General features: G+C 38.3%; 1 protein-coding gene across 8 annotated transcripts in view; it reads right to left on the bottom strand.

Annotated features, from left to right (window-relative positions):
* Nucleotides 1–25,430, bottom strand: part of FRMD4B (FERM domain containing 4B) — a 337,387-nt gene that overhangs the window by 1,956 nt on the left and 310,001 nt on the right. For 5 of the 8 annotated variants that reach the window (XM_074284129.1, XM_074284131.1, XM_074284127.1 and 2 more), the window contains 11 exons: nucleotides 23,658–23,796; nucleotides 22,745–22,886; nucleotides 20,975–21,108; nucleotides 20,768–20,887; nucleotides 17,835–18,063; nucleotides 15,227–15,304; nucleotides 13,663–13,810; nucleotides 12,101–12,220; nucleotides 11,794–11,925; nucleotides 10,461–11,266; nucleotides 2,839–2,965 (listed from right to left, as the gene is read on the bottom strand). In XM_074284129.1, the coding sequence (XP_074140230.1) occupies nucleotides 2,839–2,965; nucleotides 10,461–11,266; nucleotides 11,794–11,925; nucleotides 12,101–12,220; nucleotides 13,663–13,810; nucleotides 15,227–15,304; nucleotides 17,835–18,063; nucleotides 20,768–20,887; nucleotides 20,975–21,108; nucleotides 22,745–22,886; nucleotides 23,658–23,796 (2,175 nt within the window). The remainder of the gene's footprint in view (nucleotides 1–2,838; nucleotides 2,966–10,460; nucleotides 11,267–11,793; nucleotides 11,926–12,100; nucleotides 12,221–13,662; nucleotides 13,811–15,226; nucleotides 15,305–17,834; nucleotides 18,064–20,767; nucleotides 20,888–20,974; nucleotides 21,109–22,744; nucleotides 22,887–23,657; nucleotides 23,797–25,430) is intronic. The other 3 variants (XM_074284125.1, XM_074284126.1, XM_074284128.1) reach the window with 3 other exon arrangements.

The raw sequence follows: 25,430 nt of genomic DNA, 5'->3' as shown, positions 1-25,430 counted from the left end.
GGCAAGACAGGTTCTTCCCCACTTCCCTTTTAACCTTTAGCATTTCTCTAACCAGAATTTCCTAGCAAAATTAGAATTAGAAAGCTCCAGGCAGATGAAATTATCAAATTGAGGCCATCCCACCATGATGCATTGGTAAACCTTTACAATGGCACAAAAATATTAGAAGGTTAAGGGATTAGTAGCAAAGATTCACTTTGAATTTCCACACCTTAAAGAGAAGGGGAGAAAAACTTTTTTTGAAGCATACTGAAGGGAAAATAGACAACTTTTATCAACTTGTTGAGTGTTTTCCTGGGCATTAAAAAAAAAAACAAAAACAAAAAACAAATCCCAAAGCGATTCTTCCCCAATTTCACACACTATTTATTAACAAGAGCAAACAGATCTGTCACACATGAAGCAATGCACACAAATGGAAAAGGCTGTACTTACTACCGTTGGCTATACTGAGCATAAGAGAATTTAAAAATGAGCTCATTTCTGCAGATACAACCATTCGCCTGGACAGAAGCTCTTTGTTCTGCCTAATGATAGGTGGTGTTGGATAGGGAAAAAGGGAAATGGAAAATAGGAAGTAAAAGAAGAGTCACTTGAAGAAGGAAAAACATACCAAATTATAACCACAGGGCTAGGACCTGGATTGTAACATTTAGAATCAAGTGTTACAGATGAAGAAAATTGAACCCAAGTTCAAGATCATAGTGCCAAAGAAATCCCAAATTAATACTGTATTCTGCATCTAGAATTTTATTTTATATGTCTCATATATGTCCAAGTCCTCTCTACATCTCTCTGTCCCAAGATCAAAAGGAGAGATTGAGACAAAATCTACACTGGTAGACTACCAAGCCGCGGATGACAATACAAATCCAATTTCCTAAGGCTCATGTACTCAAGTTACTGAAATAGGGAGAGATTTGGTGGTGAGAATTTCAAATACTTCTTTTAGGTTGTGAAATCATGAAAAAGTTTAATCAATTGGGCACTTTATCATCAGTGAAGCTCTTTATCTTTCTTCTAGGAAAATATTGCCTTTCTTAGTTTTAAATGATGACTGTGTCTGTTTGGGAAAATTTCACATGTTTACAACCTTTCAAAAGTTGGTCTTCTCAAGCACTTGCTTTATTATTTTTATGTACTATATTTCCTCTCAGTGGGAGTTAAGGCAAATCAGATGGTCTTAGTAACTCATAAAGATACATAGCTATAGCAAATCAATAAGGATCCTGGTAAAGAGCTTCTAATTTCCAGTTAATCATGTTTCTTTTCAAAAGGTCAACCCCTTTTATCAGGGAATTGTGGACAGGCTGAATTACAATTATCATCTTAAAGGAACAGGTTCTCTTGGGGGAAAAAATATTTCCTGGCACTGACAAGATTTGTGTCTAAGTCACAAATGTTTCTTGGACCCAGTTTAAAAAAATGTTGCAAGTGAGACATCTCATAAATATGAAAATTATTTGTGAAACTACAATACAACCTGATTAGAACACCCTTCCCTTAGGGAGAAAAAAGAAAAGTCTTAAGTTCTGGGCTTAAGTTCAGGATGGTGATTTATACTTCTACTCTGTTCTAAGCATTACTAGCAGTTGTCTAAACTTATCTGATTTCCTGGTGATGACGTTTTCATTAAAATTTTAAATTGAACAAACTCTCTGTAATTTCCATAACTAGTCCTATACTTGTGAATGAGAATTGCTGACACCGCTTTGGAAATAAACTATCCTTTTAGGCTTGATTCCATGGAACACAATCAGTTCACCCTCCGTTCTGCCAGTGAAGACATCATGTAGACAGAGTAATTTTAAGACTTTTAAGTTGTTCACTGTACCAATAAAATCACAGACCCCAATGGATAATAAACAAACAAGCAAACAAACCAGGTCTTTGTGACTCTGTGTGTTTCTCTGAATTCTTATGAAAGCCTGGCTTTGAGGTAGATTGACAGCTGGTTGCTTCTGTCTCTTCTTAGAGGAAGCAGGTTCAAGACAGAAATAAACACTAGCATTTGCTTGAAATTAAGCTTGCCAACTGTCTAATAGGAATTTGAATGAAAGGGCTCCTTTGGTATTGAGATGTTTGCAATCTACTTTTAATAAATTGCTTTAATTTCATTTACTTTTAATTCATTAATAACAATATCTAGCATTTATATAGTGCTTTCAAGGCTTTTTAAAGGTAATTTAATTTTAAAATGTAATTTAATCCCTCTGTTCTATTTTCCATTTTAAAATGCTTATTTTGTTTGCTGCTTCTAGGGTTCTGAATTTTAAAATGAAAATTGAAAAAGTAAAAAATTTTAAAAAAATTTAAAAAACCCAAACCTGAATTTTTGAGTCCTACCTCTGACATACTGGGGTGCATGAATATGGGAAAGTTATTTAATTTCTTGAATCCTCTGAGATTTCAAGTTATAGATGAGTTCCTAACAAGTTACATATCTGCACTGGTAGATTAAGTTTTGATACTGGAAAGTTACAGAGGTGTGGATCACAAAAACGCCCACACTACATATCCCAGAGGGTTGTTAAGAAGCTCACAGGAGATTTTGTGTGTAAAGAGCTTTGCAAATTGAAAGGCACTATATGAACATCACTTATTATTATGCTACAGAATGTAAGCAACTGTGGTCAGGGATAGAGTAAAGAACAAATCCTGCAACTCAATATGGATAATATTATTCTATATACACAGGAAGAAAGACATTCGACATACTGTTAATATAACCTAGAAAGCTTTTCTAAAAAAAATTAAGAAAATCACATAGCCATGAACTTCAGCTTCGGGGAAAGTCACCAAGAAGCTTCGAACAATTATTTAACTATTCATTCTCACCTGCTTGGAGGTGGCAAAGGACCGTAGACATTGCCATAGCAGCTGCTGTAAGAAGAATGTGAGAGAGGATCCGCTAATCCTAATGTTATCTGCGTCCTCCAGTTTCCGGATGCAGTCGTGGAAGACACTAGAAATGAACAACAAAGAAAGGTGAAAATTACTTGCTGAGTCTGCAAAGATAGCAAGAACCGCTGAAGGTTCCATTAAGCCAATTCCCAGTTCTCTGAACTTATCAGAGGAGACCAAACCATAGAAAAAAGTGCCCCCAAAAGTTCAAATCACAGGCAGCTTCTTGACATGGTGGAAGAAGTTGCCCACTCCAGAATGGATCACCATCCACATCTTCCTTCTGTCAATAAAGTAGGAATGAGGACATTTGCTTCTTGCCTCATCTAAATGTTCTGAGAAGGATAAATGCATAAGAGGCCCTCTGACTTATGTCTCTTTAAAGAATCACTGTGCAGAGTGAGTGGAACAATTAGCTATTATTTTGTACCCAAAGCATTAATATACTGGGTGAAGAAATTTAACTTTTTCTGAATTTTATAGCCTGTCTCCTACCTAGTCTAGGTGACTGAGTAGGGAGGAGATGAGAAGTAAGAAGACTGATTTCAACAGAGGGAGTAAACTGGAATGAGAAACAACCTGGAGGCCTGAAGTCATCCCGGGCTTCAAGGATAGCTATTAGGCATTCTACCAAACCAGTTTTCCTCCATGCCGGGGATGGACCTGCTGACCCTACAACGGAAGGAGGAATCAGAAGCTGATCCGTGTCAGGACCACACAGGCATTTTACTCCGCACCAGTCTTTTCTTGTATGTTCCTAATGTTTCCATGTTGCCTTTTCCATTAGACTGGAAGCCCCCTGAGGGCAAGGACGGTTTCTTTTAGCTTAGCACAGTTTCTGGCACAGGTTGACCAACCACTCTATGTTCCTAATAACTATTCTAACCTATTCTCTCAACTGTAAAATAAAAGGTAGATGAGGTGATTGCGAATGTCCTTCTGTAGGTAATGAAAGGACAAGAATAATCACAAGGCAGTGAGGTGGCGTCATAGTGGATAGAATACCAGGCCTGGAATCAGGAAGATTCATCTTCATCAGATCAGACACTAACTAGCTGTGTGACCCTCAGTAAGTCACTTCTCCCTGTTTTTCTCAGTTTCCTCATCTGTAAAATGAACTAGAGAAGGAAATAGCAAACCATTCCAGTATCTCTACAAGAAAACCCCAAAGAAAGTCCTAAAACATCAGATTTGTGGAAAAATATGACTGAAAAATGAATGGCTAACAATGTTTAATATTCCTCACACAATTTTAAAGTTCTCAACTCGTTCCCTTTCAGACCCAGCATATCTCCTTCCCCGATGCCTCTTAGAACCCTTGGTGCTTCTCAAAGTTTTAAATCTAAAGTTTAAAAGACAATAGGCTGCCTAACCTTTTTGTCAATACCACCTTCCCTCTTTCCAATTGGATGCCAACTTCTCCCTGATGTGCCCATTCTACTGACTTTTGGATTTAGATTCTTCTACCTTCACATGAATATGGCTATTTACAAGAGCTCTGATGATTAGGGAGTCTCTAATACAACTCTTCTGGTAGAATGGAGAAACACAAATCATAAGAAGAGTCTGATTCCCAATTAGACTGTGACCTCCTTGATTATTTTGCTTTTTTATTTTTAATGACCAATTTATATCATAGTGGTTGGCACAGCATGAGTGCTTAATAAATGCTTTTTCATTCTTTCATTCATTCATTGTGCATTAACATTTTTAAGAAGCTAGTCCTTTTAATGCCAATGTATACCAAAGGCACAGCATAAGTGCTTAAATGCTTTTTCACTCCTTCATTTATTCCATTGTGCATAAGATGTTTTTAAGAGGTCAGTCCTCTTTATTAGAAATCCTCCAGGGAAGGGACTTTTATTTCTGTGCCTGCATTCTTAGCACCAATACAGTGCCTGGCACTTAGGAAGTGTCTAATAAAAGCTTTGTGGCTGATTGATTGGTTTCCAGGGCACAAAGACCAAATAACTTTAGGGAAGGCAATGGAAGCAAAAGCAATGATCCCAGAGTTCTGTTTCATAAAGATCAGCCAAGGGGTCTGGGCCAGTCATTAAACCACATGACTAATAAACACCCAAATACCCGGGAGCTAATGATCCACACTTTGTTATCATTACTTGAAAAATGACACTTTACCCACCTTCTTAAACACTTCTTTAAAAATCAGGGTTCTGGCTTGGAGAGACTTACATCAACTGATGCTGAGTGAAACGAGCAGAACTAGGGGATCATTATACACTTCAACAATGATACTGTATGAGGATGTATGCTGATGGAAGTGAATATCGTTGACATAGAGAAGAGCTAATCCAATTCCAATTGATCAGTGATGGACAGAATCAGCTACACCCAGAGAAGAAACACTGGGAAATGAATGTAAACTGTGAGCACTGTTTTTTTTTTTTTTTTTTTTTTTTGTTTTGTTTTGTTTTGTTTCTCTTCCCAGATTATTTTTACCTTCCAAATACAATCCTTCCTTTGCAACAACAACACAAAATTCAGTTCTGCACATATATATTGTACCTAGGATATACTATAAGATATTTAATATGTATGGGAATGCCTGCCATCTAGGGGAGGGGGTGGAGGGAAGGAGGGGAAAAACTCGGAACAGAAGGGAGTACAAGGGATAATGTTTAAAAAAAAAAAATTACCTATGCATGTGTACTGTCAAAGAAAATGTTATAATTATAAAAATTAATTTAAAAAATAATAAAAAAAAAAAGATGAGGAGCTCTCAAAACTAAAATAAACAAACAAATAAATAAATAATTAGAAAAAAAATCAGGGTTCTGAACTATTTTGTACTTTGGTGGACCCCTTGGGTAGACTGATGAAGCTTGTGACCCTGTCTCCTAATTGTATTTTAAAATAATTTAAAGAAATGCTAAATATGAGTTGGAGGTTGGCGTAAATAAATAACAATTATGTTTTTTCCCCATCTGGAGCCTCAGACCTAGCTAGACCTCAGGTTAAGAACCCATGTCTTAAATTCCTTTTATGATACAGATATAGTGCTGATACTAAACCAGGTAGGGTGAAAACAGAGAAAGAAAATTATAGACCAATCTCCCTAATGAATATTGATGCAAAAATCTTAAAATAAAGTATTAGCAAAGAGATTACAGAAAGTCATCCCCAGGATAACACACTGTGACCAAGTAGGATTTATACCAGAAATGCAGGGCTGGTTCAATATTAGGAAAACCATTAGCATAACTCTTATCAATAACCAAACTAACAAGCAGCCATGTCTTAAGGAAAAGAAATAGGATTTTGATTTTTCATTTAATAGCAAATGATTTTTCAACCATTGTCAGTGGTTGACATCATGTCAACTATTCTTTATTTTTCATTCCATTCAATTAAATTAATAAACATTTATTAAACCTTTGGTATATGTCAGGCACTCTGCCAAGACTGAAGAATACAAAGACACACAAAAAAAGTCCCCAATGGATTACTCTCAAGCACAAAACATTCAATTGAGAAGGTCTAACTTTAAAAAAGAAATTTTCAGGATTACTAAGATTTGAAGCCATGTGGTTTAACTCCTAATAACAATGAACGAAATTATTATTTTTTTCAGTGAGTAACTCAAACTACTTAGAAACAGGTAACATCCAAAGCAGCCTAATTCCTATGCAGGTCATCAAACTTGACAACTCACCTTTGTCCCACTGTGCTACAACCTCAACCAGAATTACCTGAACTCGTGGGAGTTTCTGTTCCTAATCTGGCCTTGTCTTACTGTAACCTATTCCCATGTAACCCCTTGACTCCCTCCTGTCACCCCCGCCCCCATCACCCCTCTCCCCTATCCTTGGCCATCAATCTGGGATTTAATGACACACTTGAAAATGTTTAGAAAATGTTTTCCCTTTGCCCACTTCCAGATTCATATAGGAACTTTATAGAAGGCAGGCTTCATATAAATCTGAGAAATAAAGAAACAAGAAGGTTCCTCAGTCCTTAAAACCAGGGGCTGGGGAAGAAGGATGTCACAGCATGTTGAAAAAGTGCTGCAGGTAACAATTTTGAAATACAGTTATGGAACACAATTGGAAATATCTAGTTGTAAGTTCCTTGAACAGAGGAAAGATTCATATTATTATTTTTAATTCTTGCAAATTTTCACCTCCTATGTCCCCGAAGTCCTGCCTGCAGGCAGGGACAAGGACAGACTGGTCTGATCACTGGGATAGAACACAAGCTCAAAGGCTGGCCCCGTCTCATGGGCAGAGAGCTGGCTCTCTCTCTTGTTATCTACTGGATGTGCCATTCTGGGTGACTAGCCTTTGCCCTTTGAGGCAATTATTGGCAGAATAGGTATCAATGTGTATTAATAAAGGGAAGTTCATTACCAAGAGCTCCTTAGTCTACTGTTTCAAAAAGTAAAATATAGCACCCTTCTCCCCTTTCATCTGTTACTACTGCTTTCCTCCTCCCAAGTTACTATGTATCAATTCTGTATATGGTTTACCAATAAAATACAATCTCCTGGGAAGAGTCTGTTTCATTTTTGAAAAGAACACAATAGGTGATTATTTAATGCTTATTGGCTGACTGAAGGCATTCATTGGACACCATTTGGCTCCAATCTACCTGCCTTTCCAGGCCAATTTCACACCTTCCTAGATTCTATATTGCAACATATAGGATAAGAAGTTTCTCCAGGGGTTCTTTCCTTTCAGTCTTTGACTATTCTGAGAATGGGTCCTTCCCGCTCCCCATCAAAAATTCCTCCCCTTCTGATACTAAATCCTTCAGTGAGGACTTTTCTTCCTTAGTTTTCTGCAAGCAATGACCCTCTTATTCCCAGAATTCTTCCTATTATCCATAAATCAAGTATTTTGAGGGGTTTTTTTAGTCCATATTATATCCTCTGCTAAACTTTAATTAGTCCCCTTGAAATCAGGTCTCATTTTGCAACTTTCTATCTTCTGATTTCTTATAATCATGCTTGTCCAAAACATTATCATGCTAATCTAGTCACTTCTCTAAACTTTACTTCTCTAAAGTTGATATCAAACTTGGGATCCCTATCACTTGTTGCCACAAAACTCTCCAATGGGATTAATTGATTAAACATCGATGGGAAATATTGAAAAAAATAATAAAAATGTAATATGACACAATACACACACAATACATGTTACTTTCTGGCTTTCTAAATCAATGTGTGCCCTTAAGCACTGATGTTAGGATTATTACTAGGTGCTAAGTTTCCTTGCATCTAGGTTAAGTACATCTGCTCAGTTCTAGCCCTTTACATCTCCCGCTTTTTTTTGTTTTAGAACACAGGTGGTCCCGCCATCCCTGACTTCTCAGGGAGGTGAGAACCGCAAAAAGGAGGTGATCACACCCCCCCTGACTTCTCAGGAATGGAGGTGAAAACACCAAAAAGGAGGTGATCACACCCCCCCCCGACTTCTCAGGAATGGAGGTGAAAACACCAAAAAGGAGGTGATCACACCCCCCCTGACTTCTCAGGGAGGTGAGAACCGCAAAAAGGAGGTGATCACCCCCCCCCCCGACTTCTCAGGAATGGAGGTGAAAACACCGAAAAGGAGGTGATCACACCCCCCGACTTCTCAGGGAGGGAGATGAAAGTACTAAAAAGGAGATAATCACACCCTCCCTGACATCTCAGGAAGGGAGATGAAAAGCACCAAAGGGAAGTGGGGATTACTAGCGGGTTTCTGGGCTGAAGGATCTTGTTAGAGACAGGTAACACATTCATTTCTATTGGAGTCTGACTTGGCTGCTCTGAAAGGTCATCCAAACCCTTAGGGTCAATCAGCTTTGCAATCTCGGTTGACTCTTCCTTCTCTTTTATCCCACGTCCAACCAGCTGCCAAATGCCATGTTTTTCCTCTGCAACACTGCTCCCATCTGCCATGCCCTTTTCTCCACTTGTCTGGCCTTAGTACAAGGTCCTATCATGTCCAACCTGGGGCTATTGCAATAATCCCTCCAAATTGCTTTCACTCCCTTTCTCTCATCAAGGCACCTTCCAACCAGCTGTCAAACAATTTTCAGAAAGCATGGTTTTGCATCCCTGTTCAAAACCCTTCCTACTGCTCCTACAATTCTTAACCTGTGGTTTAGTTTAAAAATATTCTGACAACTCTATTTCAATATGATAAGTTTCCTTTAATCCTTTGTATTTTATGTCATACATTTACAAATGTTACTTTGAGAAAGGGTCCACAGACTTCATTAGCTTACACAAGAGGTCCACGATAGAAAAAAGTAAAGAACTTTTAACAACAAAGTCAGTTGTTTCAGTCACGTCTGACTCTTCATGACTCCTTTTGGGGTTTTCTTGGCAAAGATAATGGAAATGCTTGCCATCCCCTTCTCGGGCTCATTTTACAAATGGGGAAACTGAGGTTAAGTGACTTGGCCAAGGTCACACAGCTAGTGGGTGAATGAGACAGGTTTGAACTCAGGAAGAGTCTTCTAGACATTAGATCCAGCACATTATATACTATGGCGCCACCCATCTGCCCAAAGATAAATTACAAATTCCCCAGCCTATCATTCAAAGCCATTCATAATCTCCCTTTCCAGACTCATTTCACCTAGTTCCCTTCACAACCTCAAAGGTCTAAGAGAACCAGCTAGATTTCTATTCCTTGGGCATGATATTCCATCCCAGCTCAAAGTGCCTCAACTTCTCTCAAAGTTAATCTCAGGCACCACTCTTATGCAAAACCATTCATCGTCAGGACAGGGTGCTCTCCTTTAATTTACTTAATTGCAACTGTGTAATGTCTGTAATTTTTTTTAAAAACACAGTTATTTGCATTTACTTATCTGTTTACATGTTGTCTATTCTCCATTAGAATTAAAATTTCTTTCTCTATTTCTCCCTCCCTCCTTCCCTTCTTTCCTTCCTACTTTCCTTTCTACATATTGGCTTTCCTTCCTTCCCTCTATTCCTCCCTTTTTTCCTTCCTTTGTTCCTTCCTTCTTTTCTCTCTTCCTCCCTTTCTCCTTCCCTCCATTCTCAACTCTGTTGTTTACTCTCAGTGTAACTTTTAGCAAGTAAATTGACCATTTGAGGCCTCATTTTCCTAAGGAGTTATGCTAAATCATGCAATAAACATTTATTAAGCACCTACTATGTTCCAGGCACAGAGATGAGCCATGGGGATGCAAAGAAATGCAAAAACAAACAAACCGAACCTAAACCAGTCCCTCCCCTCAGGAAGCTTACTTACAACCTACAGGGGAAGACAAGAAGCAACAACTCTATATAATCTAGCTATGGATAAATAGGAAATAATTAACAAAAGACAGACATTGCAATTAAGAGGGACTGGAAAACCTTCCCCTAGAAGAGATTTTAATTAGGACTAGACTCTTTCAAAAGTCATTTCTAGCTTTAAATCTGTTATTCTATGAGGAAGTCCCAGGGCTGAGACTGAACTACAGGTCACCAGCACTGCACGACTTTCCATTGCTGGCTCCCAATCTATTAATTTTCTTTGGCTTAAAAAAAAAAAAAAAAAAAAAGGCCCCTGATCCCCCAACTCTCCCATTACCTGAAGTGTAGGAGGAAGTGCGGCTGCTTGGGGAGCAGGGCATCTGCAGAGCAGCGAAACCCAGATTCCTCTGGGAGCCTCGGTCTGAGTCGAAGCTGGTGGGCAAACTGTGACCCAAGTCTTTGTGTCCGGACGCTCGCTGATACCAGCCCCGAAGGTGCTCTGCTACTAAGGCCTTGTGAATGTTTTTGGTGATGTGCTCGGATTTCACGGGCGCCTTCCTCGGCAGGCGCAGAGTTGCATAAGGGTTGGGGGGCACTCGGTCCACCTCGTCCTCGTGGTAGGAGCGGTACTCCTTGTGACGGTCATATCCATAGTGGGCTGAGGAGCGGTAGGAAGGGTTGACACTGTATTGTCCTTCCGTGTCATTCTCATAAACGTAACCTCCGCTATAATACAGATCATAGTCGGCATATGGAGGGTACCCAGAAATAAAGTAGCTGCAGGAAGGCTGTTCTTGACTTTTTGGGTAGCCCCCATTCCTCACGTCCTTGGGGGCCAGGTTGGGCATGCTCCCGGAATTGGAGGTGGAGACATGGTGCTTTTTGGACCTCCTCCGGCCCCTCGTGCGCGTGTCCAGAGTTTGCGTGGTGTAGTACGGGCCGGCGCTGGGGGTCATGCAGTAATATTCCGCGCTCGACTGGCTGGTGTAGGATGAGCCATCATCCAGAATTTCCGTGCTGCTACTTCTTTGGGACTTGGAAAGGGGAAAGAATGGCTTGTCATCATCGAGTTCAGAGAGCAGCTGGGTCTGAGACTCCAGGCTTCCACTCCGCTGTCTGCAGTGTTGTGGGGAAGAGTCAGGCCTGGGAGAGTTGAAAATTAGACTCATTAAAAGCAATTACCAGGAAGAAGGAGACGTCTTAAGGTTTCATACTGTGTCTGCAGGTTCAACTTCTTTATTTTAAAAATAATATTTTTATTTTTGTGTCATAATATTATTCATAACATTTATAAGTAAATTTATTTAAAATATCATCATTATTAATAATTAATATGTAATAATATTGTTAATATATTAATAGTTATTGAGTCATAAGTTAAAACATAATAATATATATAATATATATAGTGTGTAAAAAAAAAAATATATATATATATATATAAACCAAAAATAATCCAATCACCACTCTTTCTAGGCCAAAGATTGAAGAGTGAGGTTATAACCTTCCAATCTGATGGTAATCTGGTTCTGTTTCTTCTGGGAAATGCTATGCTATTTATCTGGTAGTAAAAAAAAAAAATCACATATACCACTGGAAAAAAATTCTACAGCATTCTCTTAGCAAAAGAGTATAAGGAAAAAAAAAAAAAAAAAAAAAAAAAAGTCAACCTGGGCCAGCTAGGTGGCGCAGTAGATGAAGCACCAGCCCTGGAGTCAGGAGGACCTGAGTTCAAATCCCATCGCAGACACTTAACATTTCCTGGATGTGTGACCCTGGGCAAGTCACTTAACCCCAATTGCCTTAGCCAAAAAATAAAAAAAAAAAAAAAGTAAACCCACGAATATAAGCTGATATAGAACAATACAGAACAATATTTTTAAAAAAATAAGATTAATGTTTCTCCTGATTTAAATACAGCCAACACCCTTTGCCCTCCCCCTTTCAATAAAACCCCAATTAATAGCTAACTCTTACTCTAAATGGCTACTGCTGTAGGCATTTCGGGTGAGAACAGGGGTGGTGGGCATGCTTCTGCCTCCCTGGGAACGCCTCTCCAGAGTCCTATAGGGACTGCTATGTGTTGACAATATTTCTCTAGGAAAAAGAAGAGATTCAGTTAGTTAGTAGTTGACTTCAAAATACCCTTGATAAATCAACCAGCAGTTAACACTCAACCTACCAAGAGTCCAAAGGAAACTGGGTGGATGCTAAAAGGAAGGAACCTCATTTGTTAATGAATATGAAAGAATAGCAAAAATCGCTTACATGTATTATATGCTTTATATTTACAAGACAGGTACAGTAGAGTACCAAAGAACATACTAGACATCTCAAAGAATTGGGTTCAGATCCCAACTCTAGCTATGTGCACCTGATAAAATAATATTAATTAGCCTCAGCTAACTCTGTAAGAATTCCAATCAAGTTAGGGATGGGATTGTGATCTGAGCTGGTGAAAAGGGAAAGAAATCTTAGGTCCTGGCTTACAGATACATAAAGAGTTATAAAATGCTTTACAAAGATTTCACATTTGCATAGAGAGAAGAAGCTAATACTCTCAGGACATATTTCTTTTGAGTCATAGAAGATATAATTAAAAAAAAACCAAAAAACTAAAGAAAGATATTTGTTGAACAAACGAGTTAATAACTGAGATGGGCTTTGAATCCAGGTCTTGTTGACTATACCCAGTGGGGCTGTAGTCAGGATTTTAGAGATGAGGAGGAGATTAAGCTACATGGCACATCTGGCATCCTCAAGATTTCTTAATTTGTCTTTCTAAAATGGACTTTGTAACAAGAAATTTCTTGAATTTCTAATATTAAGCAGCTATTATATGCCACGCATGATATTAAGTGCTGGGAGCACAGATAAAATTGAAAAAGACTTTGCCCTCAAGGAAAAAACAAAAGGCAGTAATCTCAGACAATATTTATCATTCTTTAATTCTTTCTTTATTCTTTTAAAAATTCTTTTGTTCATGTTTTATATAATCCTTTTAATTCTTCATTCTTTTAACAGCAATGAAAAAGAATTTAAGAAAAACACAAATAGTTAAATACTGCTTTAAAAAATCTTCTTGGAATCCTACTCCTTGTCTTTAGAGAAACAATGGACCAATATGAAGAGATAACACTTTTTATTTTTGCTTGTGTCCAATTTAAGAATTTATTTTGCTTACCAATGAATATTTTCTTTTCACTTCCTCCTCTCAATTCTCCCCCCTTGTGTGTATGTAGGACATGGAAGGGAGAAAAATAACTGCTTGATAAAGTGGGAAAAAATAAAATTCCATTTTAAAAAGTCCTTTAGAACATTTCTATTTGCTGTCAACAAATGAAAGCTTTATAACTGGGCCTTAGCTTCTCAATTTGCAAAATGGGTAGGATAAACAAGGTCAAAGATGGAAAGGCTTTGAACTTCTTGAGAAAAGAATCCCAAAGTGATGCTGGTACTGGCAGTGCTGACCACATGGTAAGCACTAACAAAAAATTGCTGAATTAATAACAGAAACAAACTAGCATCCAACATCTTACCTGGACTGCCTTCCTTCCATGAACTGCTCATTCATGGAAGACTTCCTGAAGTGAATTCTTTCCAAACCAAGAGACTTGGGTGGAGGAATTCTTGGAGAATGCGGAACTGAACTGGACCGTTGGGAAGGGAGGGCGAAGGAGTCGTTGGCTGTGAAAAATGAGAAGATTTCTTAGCAAAACCTAAAAAGGAATCTATCTGACAATCTAGCAAAGAAAACATTCTTTCCAAGTAAAGACATCCTCCTTCAGAAAGAAAGACAAGATTTTTTTTTTTTTTTTTTGGTGGGGGGAAATTGTTAGTTGAAAAGACACCTAAAAGTATTCCCCCCCCCCCCAGGGTCTGAAACCATTCTTGCATCACTAAATGGGTCAATTCCTAGAAAAGAACTCACTCCATTGGAATGGGTAAGGAGTGAAAATGTATGAGAGAGGAAATACAATCACATTCCAGCAAATCAAGCCCTGGAAACAGTTTCAGTTTTGGTTAACTACTTTCTTCTTACCTTTTACCTCGGTTTCTTCATCCCTTTATCTGTATCCTTCTGTCACCATCCCAGAAACTACCCTTACTTCTCCCCTTCTATGGTCTGTGATTTATTATATCATCCCTCTCAGCACTATCTTCATTGAGAAAGAGGAGTCCCAAGATAAAGGAATGAAAAGAGTAACTCTGACAAGGAGGAACTTTAGTCACCTACCAAATTTGAAGGGAGACCTATTGGGCAAGAGCATATCCTGGGGTTTCTCAAATCAAATCTATCTATAAGGCTTGCCAGAGAAACAACGTTCTTGGGGCTATTATTTAACTTCTTTTAAAATAAACGATTGGTTGTCTTTTTCCCAAATTCCTCCCAATTCTAGTTTATTCCCTACTTGTCTCCCCCACAACTGGCTTGTATATAGGTGTTTATATATCATCTCCTTTATTAGTTCAAAGTCTCCTTGAGAGCAGAAACTTTTTTCTCTTCTTTTAAATTCCCAGTGTTTATAGTACCATGAATGGTACATAGTAGGCACTTAAGAAACGCTTACTTACTAACTGACTCTGGGAGAGTTTTACCAATTCTCAACCTGTAAAAAGCTATCTGGATTAAAGAAGACCTGGATTCAAATCCTGAGGATGGTTATAGATTATATAATGCTGGGGTAACTCATTTGCCTCAGCTTCCTTATGTAGAAAAGGGGAATAATGATACTTGGCTATCTATCTCTTTTCAGGGATATCAAGAGGGAAATGTTTTATAAAAAAAGAAATACTACATCATATGATCTGCTGCTGTTCTTTGGAAATCCAAGAAATATTTAATATATTCACTTTTAGTATTGAAATTAACTCTATTTTTTCTGCTACATTTTGATTCTCTGAAAAATCATAATCTTATATCATATGCTCAATTAACCAGAATATCCATATCCTCAGATGTTATATTCTATTGGAGGGGAAAATATAAGAGGCAGAACTTTCTAATTCTCAGTAATACACAGAATTTAAAAGTGAGAAAAGATGAAACACTTTGGTTTTTTGAGCTTGAAAAGTCATGTAAAAAAGGGGGAAAAAACTCACCATCATCATAAGTTGTTGTATCCGATAAAGAACTGCTTTCAGATGGGATTATATCTTCTGTGAAGGAAAATTTAATCTCTTAAAAAGAATTTTTAAATATAGAATGTATTTAGTAAAGTATAATAAAACATTTCTTTTTCTTTTTTCAGATGAACACATTGAGAATAATTATCTATTTAGCTTTTCTATGCAAGACTTCTTTTTGGGGGAGTGGGGTGATTGATAAGCAATGTGAATTACATATATGAGTGTTTCCTCAATTTCCCATCTTGGCTCCTTCCTGCCATCCTTTACACAAGCTGACGCCCTCCGGTCCGATGAAAGCCATTATAAAGCTTAACATCGAGATACTGCAAAATGAAGCAATATAATTCCCATCATCTTCATTTTAGCACTGTCCTTCCAAGCTCTCTTCCTGCTCTTGTTAAGTTTAATGAATGTAGCTCATGAGATCATAGACTAGGAACTAGAAGGAACCTAGAAGGTTTTCTCATCTAAGAGAATGGAAGTTAAATTACTTGCCCAAAATAACTAGCTAGGAAATGACAGGGCCACCATCTAAAAAAGTCCTATGAGTCCAAACTCGGACTTCATACCATCATACCTTGCTGTTTACATAATCACAGCTTGTGATTTCATAAGCTACGGAGAATCAGTGTGATTCAGTCACAAAAGCATTATATTTGGATCTGACGGTGCCAGGGTTCAAATTTTTACTTTGCCACTCCATTCATTACTTGTGCAACTTTGGACAAGTCACTTCTCTGGAGCCATGCTTTCTCATCTGTATAATGAAAGGGTTGTTCTAGGTGATCTCAAAAATATTCTTCCATCTCTTAAGGGTATAATCTTATGGTCATATGATCGCTGCGTCTTTAGTAGTTGATTAACCTTTTAGCCGGGGTTTCCTTATCTACAAATAACATCAGCCCCAGGAGTAATGAGGATCAAATCAGCTAACAGAGGTAAATGACTGCTTTCAAAATCTTAAAGCACCATGAAGATAATAAATATTGTTAATATTAGTAACAGCAGTAGTCACTGAAAAAGTTTACTATACATCTAATATAAAAGTTATCTCTACAAGGTAAGGTCTCTTTAAACTCTACTAATGACGAAATGGAGGGATGCACTAGGACAATGACAAAGGGAAGGACCCAAGTCAGAAAAATCAGTAGACTATTTCATAGATAATCCTTCAGTGAAACTTCTAGGTGATGAAAAAGATCCAGAAGAAGCAGTAAGCCTTTCCTGACAGGAGTGTTTTGATTGACAAGAGCCACCAAGTAGGGAGACAAAGAGTACCTCCCCAACTTAAAAAGTCACCAAGAAGGGAACCTGGTGCATCTTAAATATTCATCTTGATTATTTCCATGCAGTCTTTTTTTTTTTTTTCTTAATTAGCAGGCATTAAAGCCTAAAGACATAATGACAAGCTGGTCAGCTGTCTGACAATCAGTTTTCTTTCTTTAAAAACAAATAAATAAATAAATAAATAACACCAACCCCCTCCTCCCATCAATAGATGCTCTGATGCTTATGCCATCTGGTGCGCCAAATGTCAGCATGCCCATCTGAAATCTGCAACAACGGCAGAGCCTTCCCTGGCTCAGGTGTGCATGTATGGTCTGTACCATCCAGAATCTTATGAAACAAACTCATGGCTATATTTTTAGGACTGGAATGTTTTGATTAATGTTCTAAAATTCATTCTCTAAGTATCTTATCTGCTCACAAAAAAAGTGATTGTCATTTCTTCTTTGTCATTATTTTCCCTCAATCTCTCTTTTTTCTCTTATTATATCACCAGTTTTTCTAGCACTACCTCAAACAACAGAGGTAAAAATGGACAAAAGATTGGAATAAAAACCCAGATTGTGGCTCCTCTGTGAACCAATTTACCAAATTCCTTTGCTTCATGTATAATTTAAGAGCCAAGCCATCCTAGACTCTCCTGCTGTGGCTGAATATGGCTGGCAAGCTTCCTTTCTTTCACGTTTCCTGTCATCAGAAAGCAATAAATAACTGCTTTAGGAACCAAATGCTTAGGTAGACTTGGATATACCTGAAATCTTGGAGGTATTGTACCTCTCTTTTCAAGGTTGATTAATTGGTCATGACAGAAAGAAGGAATGTGTTCAAAACCCCACCCTACCTAAGTCTCTGAGCCAGCTTTTCCTAAGGAAATGTATGCATGAAAAACTTTTGTGCATCTGCAACTTAATTCCCCAAGTTATAGCAGAGCTCCAATGCAGATCATTTCCTCTTCTATGAATTAAAACTTTTGGCTGGCAGGAATAGTCCAACAAACCAAAAATCCATCTACAAAACTAGGCTTGTCCGGAACTGATTCCACCCAATGATGACAAAATTATGGCATAGCAAGGCCCTGGAAAATCAGGTTTATTTGAATTAGACAGTCCACATTCTTGGGAGGCTTCTGAATTGATTGTCTCTTGGCCTGTCAAAGTTTCCTCTCCAGACTCGATTTTTCTGTCCACCCTTCAGCTATCTGAAAAAGTCACTTGAGAAGGCTTGTTGTGCAGTCCCACTGGAAAGACTCAAAGAAGACTTAAAACAAAAAAGTTGTGGCTTGCTTGGTGCTTACCTGGTAAAATGAGGGTTGCTTTCTGACTTGGTTTCTTGCCACATGTAATTCGATATTCATTGATCGAATTCTCAATCTCCTGTAGCTTCTTCACAGCATCCGCGTACTCCTGCTTCCGTTTTCTTTTCACGTTTTTGCAGAGGTCCGGCTCATTGGCAAGTTTCTTGGCAGCTTCCACCAGTTTTTGCTGTATGACAAAATTACTTTCCAGCTCTTGTAAGGCAGGATCCTGCATGATTATGAGAGAGTATTTTAATGAAGATCCAGATGGACAAATCCAGACTCAAGAATTGCACAATAATCATTTCATTCCATTCAAAATCATTCCTACTGTCCTGCCACAAAACCAACACTAAGCTAAGTACTAGACATAAAAGGTCCCATCCCTTCCTTCAAGAAGCTTGTGTTCTTTGCAGAGGAACCACGGATTTTAACTCCTCACGTAGTCTAGATTTGAATACAAGGAGTCCCTATGGGTTTTGCCTTATTGGAGAGAAGTGAGTGAGAGAAAAGGGAATGCAGCAGAATACAGATAGTGCTAAATTTGGGGAGATGGAAGCCCTTGGTTCAAGTCTCAGATCTGCCATTTACCAGCTACATGAATAAGTCATGAAGCTCCTTTAAGTCAGTTTTCTCATCTGTAATATGGGTGAGTGTCTGCCTGCCAACCTCACATGTGGTGGTTTGTGAGGATTAAATGACATGATGTACATGAAAACAATTGGCAAACTTAAAGGGACTATATCAGTGTAAACTGCTATTGTTTTTGTAACTTGTCAATTAAGAGAAGCGTAACCCTTATCTTTCTTGGGGTGTTTCTAACTCTTTTCACAGATAAGGAAACAAGAGATTCTGAGAGGTTCACAAATGACTTGCTCCCCAAAACACAACTACTACAGCTGTGGAGATCAGATTCAAATCCAGTTCCTTCTTTTAAAATAAATTATTTTGTACTCAGGCCCAGCTCCCTTCCCCACCTCCAATAGTCATTATCATATGCAAATTAAGAGAGGAAAAGAGAATTGAACATGGAAATGCAGGTCTCTAACAAATATAGCTTTTTATTTTTTCCTTTATAAGTATATAATAAATTCACATGTAGTTTTCAAAGCTGTCTTGCTTCTCCATGTTTCCTTCTGCTGGTCTCAATAATCCTTTTTCTTTTGCTAGCCTATCCCTACCTTCCACTTTTGGAGAGGGAAGAAAAGGAAAAGGAGAAGGAAAAGGAAGAGAAGGAAGATAAGGAGGAGAAAGAAGAGGGACAGAAAGAAAAAAGAAGGAAGACAAGGAAAAGAGGAGAAAGAGGAAGAAGAAGAGGAGAAGAGGAAGAAGAGAAGAAGGAGGAGAAGGAAGAGGAGATGGAGAAGAAGGAAGGGAAAGAACATTGTCCACACAATAAATATTCAGCTAAGTCAAACAAATTCCCATATGGATTGTATTTGTAAAATGTATGTTTCATTCTGCAATTTGAGACTATCACTATTACCTCTCTGTCAAGATGGTCTCTATTTTCATGACTGACCAGTTTCATCAGAAAGTGACCCAAGGAGACATTGAGGCAACCCACAAACCAATCCTCCATTGTCTGACTGTAAATTCAGCACTTTCCCCCCTCTACCACAATGCTTCCTAATTTATCAAACAGTCTTTGGGAGTGAGGTGGGGGGTATAATTTGCTTTGGAGGGCTGGAACTACCATCTTTCCAAAACACAGAGATTCACTGTGTTTTCATCACTACCATGTCGAGGGTGCACTTCCCTGGGGCTCCATGTATATCTGTGAGCTCTAGTCCATGGGCTCCGAAAAAACAAGTCCATTTATCCTTATTTGGGGGGAAGGAGGGAAGATCTATAATTCTCTCCTGAAAACTGCTTAGGGAAGAGAGAAATTTCCATTTTTATCTAAGGGCTTTGTCTTTTAGCTCCTGTTTTGTTGGTTAAAGGAAACAATAAAACCAATTTTTAAAAAAAATACATCTGCTATGAATGTTAGAGGGGATGTGGGGAAATTGGGACACTAATACATTGCTGGTGGAGTTGCGAAAGAATCCAGCCATTCTGGAGAGCAATCTGGAATTATGCCCAAAAAGTTATCAAACTGTGCATACCCTTTGACCCAGCAGCGCTACTACTGGGATTATATCCCAAAGAAATACTAAAGAGCGGAAAGGGACCTGTATGTGCCAAAATGTTTGTGGCAGCTCTTTTTGTTGTAGCTAGAAACTGGAAGATGAATGGATGTCCATCAGTTGGAGAATGGTTGGGTAAATTGTGGTATATGAAGGTTATGGAATATTATTGCTCTGTAAGAAATGACCAGCAGGAGGAATACAGAGAGGCCTGGAGAGACTTAAATCAACTGATGCTGAGTGAAATGAGCAGAACTAGAAGATCACTGTACACTTCAACAACAATACTGTATGAGGATGTATTCTGATGGAAGTGGAAATCTTCAACATAAAGAAAAACCAACTCACTTCCAGTTGATCAATGATGGACAGAGGTAGTTACACCCAGAGAAGGAACACTGGGAAGTGAATGTAAATTGTTAGCACTAATATCTGTCTGCCCAGGTTGCATGTACCTTCGGATTCTAATGTTTATTGTACAACAAGAAAATGATATTCACACACATGTATTGTACCTAGACTATATTGTAACACATGTAAAATGTATGGTATTGCCTGTTGTCGGGGGGAGGGAATAGAGGGAGGGGGGGTAATTTGGAAAAATGAATACAAGGGATAATATTATAAAAAATATATATATATATAATAAAAAATTTAAAAAAAAAAATACATCTGCTGAGATTAATATGCAAATCAGCCAAGGAGAGTAATGAGCCACAAGCTGACCAGAGTCTGCCAAAAGTGTTCTTCCTCCCCTCCACTCCTCCCAACTGCCATTGAGACATTCAGAGACAAGGGGCATACCTCCTCGCTGGGAAGCAGGTTGTCATCCAATTTAAACGTCGTGCCTACACGCCTTCTAACCTGAGGGGGTTTTTCTCCTGAATTCAGTGGGTACTCCTTTGGCATCTTACCAGTGAGCTCCTATAAATGGGAAGGAAGTGAGATGGGATGAGTGTCACTGACCCAAGGGTCAAAATAGGCTGAAGACATGGAGTGGAGGTCACTCACGGCTTCTCGCAGGCAAATCTTCTTAAGTTCCTCCATTTTCTTCACAAGTTTTTCTTGGAGAAGCTTCTCTTTTTTTCTCAGTTCCATTATTTTCTCTCTCTTTTGTTCCTCATTGACCTCTGAGTCTTGAGAACCTGAAGAAAGAGGGTCGATTATTTATTCCTTTGTTTAAAAAAAAAACTGGGGGGGAAGGGGAGAGCAGGGGAGTTTTTCGAGAATCAAGTTTCCTTCCTTTGTATAGAACAAAGGCCATAGAGCCAAAACCAGCTATTAAATGAGAGCTTATTTCTTCTCTCCTTGTTTCTAAACATAATCAAAGGAAACAGCAGAACATTTTCTCATGATTCTGGCCATCGAATAGACGCGGGTGCTAAAACGGGCCTGAATATGAGTAATAATAATAATGCTGATGTTTTACATAGAGCTTAATGTTTGCAAAGCATTTGACAGGTATTTGACTCTTATTATCTAATCTTTACTTCAGAACAACTTTGCAAAGAAAGTGCTGTTATATACCCAGCTTACAGATGAGGAAACAGGTTAAGTCCAGTTAAGAGACTTGTTTAGGGTCACTCAGTTAGCAAAAAGCAGAAGTTGGATCTGAGCTAGGCACTTCAGGATTGCAAATCCAGTACCCCATCCAGCAGGCCAAGCTATATTTGATGGTGTTTCTGGAAAACTGAGATAAAATAAAGAAAAACTGCCCTGAGAAGAGATTTCATTTTCTGAGGTGACAATGAGGAGACATTTGTCCATGGGGATGGGAGGTACAGCAAAAAGACAATCTGGCTGTTCCCTTTCACTCAACTCAACAAATAATTATTAAGCTCCTGCTACATACTAGGAATTGGAAATGCAAAGACTTAAAACAAAACATTAGTTGCCCTCAGGAAACATATTTTAAAGTATTATCTATACATCATATATGTGCTATTTGGGGGTAGGAGTAAGGAGAGGGTGCTAGAAATTGGAAAGGGATCAGCAAACAAGGCAGTGCTCTAATGGAATTTTGTAGGAAACACAAGATTCCAAAGGGCAAAGGTGAGAAAGGGAGGTATGCAGGAATGGCCTTTTTGAAAGCTTGTCCCAGGGAGGTGGAATTTTACATTTAGGAAAGGGCTAGCAGGTCAGCTTCATGGGTTGCATGAAAGGGAATAAAATAAATTAGCATGGAAAGGTAGGCAGAAACCTAGTTTTAAAAGGCTTTAAATGTCATCAGAGGTAATAGGGAGCCATGGAAGACTAATATCATTGAGTTGTCTTGAGGGGTTCCCAAAAAATTCTAAAACATGAGCTCAAATATAAGGAGATTTAAAAGATAAGAGCCAATTTTAGGCAAGCTAAATATATACAATTTTGTACAAAGTTAAAAATCTATGCTATGCTATTTCTTCTATTGAATTTTCTTTTTTGAGAGTTCAGATTCAGAGAATTCCCCATATAAACATTTTCTCTGTTGATGCAGACTGACAACTCCTCTGCAACCTGTGAACTTAAGAGAAATAGTTGGGGGAACTGAGATTAAGTGACTTGTGAAGGGTCATACAATCAGAATATGGCAAGAAGCAGGCCATGTCTTTCGGATTCCCTCCATCTACCACATTTCTTTCGAACTGGAAAATACAGACTGAAAAAAAAAATAAGGACTACAATCACAACTTCAGTGAGACTGCTATGCTTAAGACAACATATTTTAAAAGGCAGAGAGGGCTAACAAAGTCACAATGGGTAGAATAAGGGACTAGAACCCATTCTAATCTAATAGCTTACCTGAGGAGATCAAGCTACCATTGCTTGCCATGATGAACTGAGTTTTTGCCTCCAAAGTCATCAGTTTGGAAACCTTGGGCGTGCCTGTATCAGTTAGGTCCATGGCAATGTCATCTAAACTCCTGGCGGAGGGAATTTTTGCCTGCGGGGACCAAGAGAAAATTCCTTATGGCCATCCCAACTAACGATAAGAGGAAAAGACAACGATAAGGTTCTAGACTTCTTAGAGAATGTAATGGAAAGATTAAATAAGTAACCAGTCTAGGTCTTAGAAGGCAGATGATCCTTCCTCTTGGTGGGGACTGGGGGAAGAGTAAGAATATGGATAAAGAAATGTCAAATGATCTGTTAAGTCAAAATGTTATATGCATAGTTTGATCTGGGTTGGTTTGGCTTAACCGTACTCTCTTTGTTAAAAGTGGTGTGGAGACCTATGGGTAAGAAACCCTGCTTGCACTGTTGGCCAGAATGTTGTACACACTTGATCTGGGTTGGTCAGACTCAATGACATCTTTGTTGCAAGTGGTGTGGGGACCTGTAGGTAAGGATTACTAGGTACACTGTTAGCCAGAATGTTGTACATTGTTAAGTGGGCTGGTTTTTCATAATTTTTTTTTTTGTTACTCATGCTATCACAACAGCTTCACAACCCACTAACTTTAAGATCTTACAAAGGACACACAAATGCTGAGACGCATGCGAACTGGATGTCAGTTTTTGCACATTTATACATTTCCACATCTTATTTCCCTCCCTCAGGAAAACTAAAGACTACAGGGTCATCAAAAGGAAGTTGCTGGCATGTTCTCATTTGCAAGCAACTTATCATCAATTGAATAATATCCTCTATTTAGAAACTAAACAAGGGAGTTGGATCCCCCCACCTCCTACAATAATACATCTGGTAACTTACTTTGCTCTGTTTCCTGTCCAAGTAAAACTGGTGTTGACTGATTGCCATCACCCAGATGGATTTGATGAGAGAAGCATTGGCATACCACGTCTGCACGAAAAGTCCGCTCTGCCCAAAGGTTCTTCTTGATACCGAAATCCTAAAACATTCAAGATGATTATTAAAGTAATGTGCCTTTCATTGAGGGGAAAAAACAATTATTTGCCTCTGGCTTTGTCCAGCATTGGGGAAAATGTGCTTAATAAGATTTCTTTTTTTTAAATCACTTATCTTCTTTCTGTCAACACTGTTAAAAGTTGCTCTTTTCAAGAAAAAAACAAATTAGCCAATGAGCATTTATTTAGTACCTACTGTATGTCAGACACTCTGTTGAGCATGGAGGAATACAAGAAAGACAAAACCTCAAGGAACTTACCCTCTACTGGTGGAGACAACATGCAAAGTAAGTGAAGTATGAGACATGTACAGTGGAATTGGAAGATGATCCTAAAGAGGGACTGCAACTATAGGGGACTGGAAAGATGAATTTTAACCTAAATCTTAATTCAGGTAATGCTTCCTTGTAGAACCCAACAATTAAAAATATATATTTTTCTTATTAAAGCTTTTTAATTTTCAAAAAATATCAATTGATAATTTTTTAGCATTCATCTTTGCAAAACCCTTTGACAATTTTTAAATAAAGCTAAATGATTAAAGTATATTAGAAGCAGGATGGTCAGTGCCCCATTTAAAGCTTCTATTTATATGCAATCTTCTCAAGAATAAGGAGCTTATCAGTATTTTATAGTGGAGGAAATGGAAGAAGGAAGGGACTGATTTCATAGATTATTAGGATGTTAAGTTTCTGAGGATCATTATGCCCTTCATTTGTCACATGAAGAAACTGAGTTTCAGAAGAAAGGCTGGCTTGTAGGGCAGGATTTATAACTAAATTCTTCAGAACTGCCGGGTTACTCATGACACTAGAACTGACTTCTAGGATTAACCTTTCTTGTCCTTATTACACATTCTACTCTCACTCTCAAGACTCTACAATTGATCCCAATTGAGGCTCATTTGTGTTGTTCACACATGATATCCATCTTCTTGCAGCTCACTGTTTTTGCATTGGCTACATCTTGTGCTTGGAATGTAATCTGGTCAGTTTGTGTTTTCCTCAAAAAATCCATGTAAGCACTGCCTTTTCTACAAAACTTTTCCTGATTCTCCAGCCTTACTCATCCTCCTTCCAAATTTTATTATATTTGTTTTGCATATACTTCTTTAGGCTGATATTTTCTTCCCTGATATAATGTAAGCTCTCTGAAGTGAGGGGCAGTTTTATTTTTGTCCTTGTATCCCCCCTCACAGTCTGGCATCTAGGAGATTCTCAATAATTATACATGGCATTTATATAAAAGAGCTTTACTATATATTATCTCATGGAAGCCTTATAATAGTCTAACAAGATGGGAATTAGTAATATCATTCTTCTCTGACATTGAGGAAAATGAGATTCAAAAAGTGTATGAATTGCTCTTGTTTATCAAGCAAACAAATGCCAAAGGCAGAATCTGTACCCAGATTGGATGATTCCAAGCTCTTTTTATTATTCCATGATGGCACCTAAAAACACAGGACCTGGTTTTCAGTTGAACTGTGACCTAGAGAGGCATGGTTTGGTTGATTTTGTTTTTCCCAATAGGAGAAAATCTGTTACTAGTTTTAGGGCTTTCTTTGCTTCCCTGTTTTTGCTGTGGTTTTTTCCCCCTATCATTTGAAAGCAGATTA

The sequence above is a fragment of the Sminthopsis crassicaudata genome, chromosome 1 (genome assembly GCF_048593235.1).
Source record: "Sminthopsis crassicaudata isolate SCR6 chromosome 1, ASM4859323v1, whole genome shotgun sequence".
NCBI classification, from domain to species: Eukaryota; Metazoa; Chordata; class Mammalia; order Dasyuromorphia; family Dasyuridae; genus Sminthopsis; species Sminthopsis crassicaudata.
The sequence above is the reverse complement of the archived record's forward strand: the minus strand, read 5'-3'. Positions and strand labels throughout refer to the sequence as shown.